At 43.7% G+C, this 3,956-nt stretch overlaps 1 protein-coding gene across 1 annotated transcript; it reads right to left on the bottom strand.

The window, feature by feature from the left end:
- Positions 1–236: 236 nt before the first annotated feature.
- On the bottom strand, positions 237–3,585 carry LOC124691043 (cinnamoyl-CoA reductase 1-like). Its single transcript, XM_047224330.1, has 4 exons — positions 3,456–3,585; positions 1,151–1,305; positions 877–1,059; positions 237–770 (listed from the first exon to the last, which is right to left on the bottom strand). Exons 1-4 carry the CDS (start codon positions 3,583–3,585, stop codon positions 237–239), a joined length of 1,002 nt encoding a protein of 333 aa, XP_047080286.1.
- Positions 3,586–3,956: the final 371 nt, after the last annotated feature.

Genomic DNA, 3,956 nt, shown 5'->3' with positions numbered 1-3,956 from the left:
AAGGTTAGGAGACACATGAAATATTTGCGATTTTATCTATCAAAACAAACGATACATTAATTTTTATTGCGCCACGTGAACAACATCACCCTAAACAGTTTTCTAGACATGTAGGAACAAATTTGCAAAATGGACGTAGACTTTATTAGCTAACTGGACTTGGACCCTCCTTAATTAAGATAATTCATCCATAGTAGCCATGATGCTGAGAGGAAACCGGTCGCTGCATGGGTTGGTTACATCCGTGCGAGTATCGGCCCCGTGGCAGGCAAAAGCAGGTGACCCTTGTGTAGCAAGGATATGACCGTCTGGAACAAGCTTTCCCTCACAGGAGTGAACTCGAGGCCCAAGTCTTTGAGCCTCTGGTTGGAGACTTTGTACGGCTTCACCATGGGCTTGCCGTCGTCGCCGTACTTGGTAGTGACGGGGTAGTGGTGACGGAGAAGGCCCCGGAGCATGTGGATGAACTGAGCACGGTGCAGGATCTCTCCGATGCAGAGGTAGCGCCCGCGGGCGTCGGGGCGCTCGTAGACGAGGAGGTGGGCGCGGGCGACGTCGCGGACGTCGGTGTAGCCGGCGACGGCGTTCGGGTAGGTGGCCTTGGCGCCCGTGATGTACTTGAGGACGCCGTTGATGCTCTCGTTGAGCGTCCGTTGCAGTGCGGGGCCGATGGTCACGTGCGGCACCACCACCACCAGCTCCAGGCCTCTCGTGGCTGCCTCCTCCATCGCCGTCTTCTCCGCCATCATCTTGGCGCAACAGTAGAAATTCTGCGTGCGTGCGTGGGTGCGTAATGTTGTGAGTTCAATTACAAGGTGAATCATGGCATAAAGACACGGAATCATGGAGAGCTCGGGGATAAATTTAATTAACTACCCCTGTTCGTTTGCAGAATTCATAGTCGCTCCAGTAGGTCTCGTCGACCACTGCGTCCGGGCTCCGGTTGGGGTCCATATGCACGGCGCCGTAGGAGGAAGTGAACACCACGTGCCGCACGCCGGCGTCCGCCGCCGCCCTCATCACGTTCCTTGTCCCCTCGACGGCGACCGGCACAAGGTCCTGCAAGTCAGCAACACAGAAAGGTAATGAAGTAAGTACGGAGTACTTGGCCCATTCTTGGAAGTGAGCAGAGCAGATGTAGTGCACCGACAGGGTCATTGGACACCGGAGATGCGATGTGGAAGACGCCGTGGCAACCGCTCAAGGCAACGCGGAGGCTGTCGTAGTTGAGCACGTCGGCGCGGTAGAGGGAGAGCCTGTCATCCGCTCCTTCCAGCGCGAGCAAGTGCGCGTTCTTGCCATCAGCTACACAAATTAACCCAAGAAGATATGAAAGACGAAGTTAATGACATGGAAGACGCCGTGGCATGTGATGAACAAGCTACATAGCCCCTCGTTGAGGTCTTTCACATTGAGTTGTATTTTAAGAGATAATAGTCCTAGTTCTAATGCATTGTATCTTTATGGTTGTTTTCTATATTTAATAATTTTGGTGACACGCAGGCATATGATTGGTTTAGGCATTTTTTTTACTTATGACTCCATGCTAGGGTTATATCTTAACTATAACCACAAGATACAACATCACTCTATCTTCTCATTAACTATAGCGACATATAAGCATTTTTCCATGATATGGTACTAATAAACTTGTGTTGTGAGTTGTGAAAGGTCTAACTCCGCTCCTTTCTAGCGTTCGAATTCGATCGCTCCAGCGGTCAGTTGTCCTGCATGGAGCGCTAGCTAATCCCGCGTTTTCTGTCGCGACATGGCTACCCTAATCTTGCGTTAAGCACGTTCGCCAGTTGCGCGCTTGGCCACTTGCCCATCTGGGCTGGCATTTAAAGCATTTGCATGCGTCCTGGTAGTTAACCCCATGCCAATCTGGTTCTTTTCTTCCCTCGCGCTACTACTCATGCAGATCTAACCTTTTTTAATTAGCAATTAAATTTTTTTTTGAGATAAAGTGAGATAGGCTAACCATTTGTTATGGAGTACTCTTTATTATGTGTAATACCCTTTTAACAATTTTATTTTTAGTTATTTGGTACGCTAATTCATGTTCCTTTGTTCAAACTTTATAATTCTTTTTTGGGCTAGTGATTTCTTAGGGGCGCGGGGGGGGGGGGATAACGGGAGAGTCACTTGCAAGATAAATGAGCTACTACTTTCAACTAGCGCTATTATTTTACAATATAAACCATGTATTTTTTCATGTTAATTAAATATTCTAAAGAAAATTAGCTTTCCGAGTCAGCAACTTTTCATATTTACCAGCAGAGTATTGATAACTTGTGAGTTAAAAAGGTTGCTAAAATATTTTAAATAAAATTAGATTTTTAGGTCGGTGAATTTTCACATTTACCATTGTTAAATAATGGGGAGAGGGTTGGTAACTTGTGAGCTAAAAAAGTCCTCAAAATATTCTAAATGAACTTAGCTTCTCGGGTCAGTAATTTTTCACATTTTACCGGTGATGAATAAATGGGTAGAGTGTTGATAATTTGTGACCTAAAAATCATCAAATTATTTTAAATGAAATTATATTTTTTGGGTTAGTAACTTCTTACATTTACTGTTAATAAATAACAAGCAGAAGTTATTGAAATATATCAACATGGCTTCTAGTTTTAAGGACCGTGTCTAGACCAATTTATTGGTTAAATTTTTTTTAAATCAAAGTTATTCTTTTAAATAAAATGGTTTGAATTTTTGAATTAGAAAAGATTCTCTCTAACAACAATAATTTCATCTAATATTGCATGGATGGTATGCATTTAACGCCTGGTTCCTTTGCTAGTCTTTTTTTAGTTTAGAACAAGTTCATGTCTTACTTCTACGGTGTTATTGATTATAGTACAAAATTGGTACGGCTCCATTTATGATAAGAAGCGCTCACTAGATCAGCTGGCCAGCTCTGGCTTACTGCTGTGGCGTGTGGCCACCAAGTTCGTGGGGTCGAATCTCATATGCCCTCTCCCGCAACTCGTTGTGTAGCCAGACTAGTTGGTTATGGAAACAAGAGAACTGATTAAATTTCATTTTTCGGAAACAATGTGTTGTTGGAAACTGACCGCTCGGGTAAGATGCGGCGATCAACCCCTAACTAGGGTCGCCCACTACAAACATATATAGCTGGATGTACCTACATGCACATGCTGCATGCATCTCGTTTCGTCTAGACCATATATATTATTACTACGTCTTATTGTTTCCTCTAACAACTATATCCAGTAGTCTCTAATTTTTTTGTCCAATTCTTATTTGTAGACGCCCAATCCGGCTATTTCAGCTTTTTTTGAGTAAGCTTATCGAAATCATGACATTACAAATTCTTGGCTTATACAAATAACAGAAGTTTAAATATGCACACAATGAGCAAAAACAGACGTATATATCCAGATTAGCATCTAATGTAAATATGGTAAAGATACAAATGGTCTTGTCTTACTTACCAAGATCTCTAACCGTTCCCCTCACAGAGTAGCCACGGAGGAGGAGCAACTTTACCACCCATGACCCGATGAAGCCTCCTGCTCCCGTCACACAAACCAGCTGCTCCTCACTAACTAAATAGGATGACATGGCTACTGTCGCTGATCGTGCTTGATTTAGCTACTCTCGATCGTTTGGAATTGCCTTGACAAGAGTATGAGAGTACTTGACACGAGATGCACGTATATATAGGGAAAGAGAAAGGGCTACTGGTGTTTGGTAGAAGCTAAAGGTCAGCGCTCCATCTCAATAGTTTGCAATCTAGTGGCTTTCAGAACCAATTCTCTTTGTTTGTTTTGCTCTCTCTGTCCTACGTTGCTCGATGATTCACGTGCATGTCATGAGCATATAGGTATAAAAAAGGGGTATGCTTACATACACCCAACTTGGAAAGTTTGCGCAGGCCTAGTTTGAGACTTAGGAAGTCGTTAGAGATATAATTTTGGTTAGTTACAGCGGTA

Source organism: Lolium rigidum, chromosome 2, assembly GCF_022539505.1.
Source record: "Lolium rigidum isolate FL_2022 chromosome 2, APGP_CSIRO_Lrig_0.1, whole genome shotgun sequence".
In the NCBI taxonomy this organism is placed as follows: domain Eukaryota; kingdom Viridiplantae; phylum Streptophyta; class Magnoliopsida; order Poales; family Poaceae; genus Lolium; species Lolium rigidum.
The sequence above is the reverse complement of the archived record's forward strand: the minus strand, read 5'-3'. Positions and strand labels throughout refer to the sequence as shown.

Excerpts from the sequence above, each read along its gene's own strand:
- LOC124691043 (XM_047224330.1), bottom strand. The coding sequence starts at position 3,585 with ATGTCATCCTATTTAGTTAGTGAGGAGCAGCTGGTTTGTGTGACGGGA. Across the intron at positions 1,306-3,455 it reads GGGAACGGTTAGAGATCTTG|CTGATGGCAAGAACGCGCAC; the intron begins GTAAGTAAGACA and ends TAATTTGTGTAG. Across the intron at positions 771-876 it reads AATTCTGCAAACGAACAGGG|AATTTCTACTGTTGCGCCAA; the intron begins GTAGTTAATTAA and ends GCACGCACGCAG.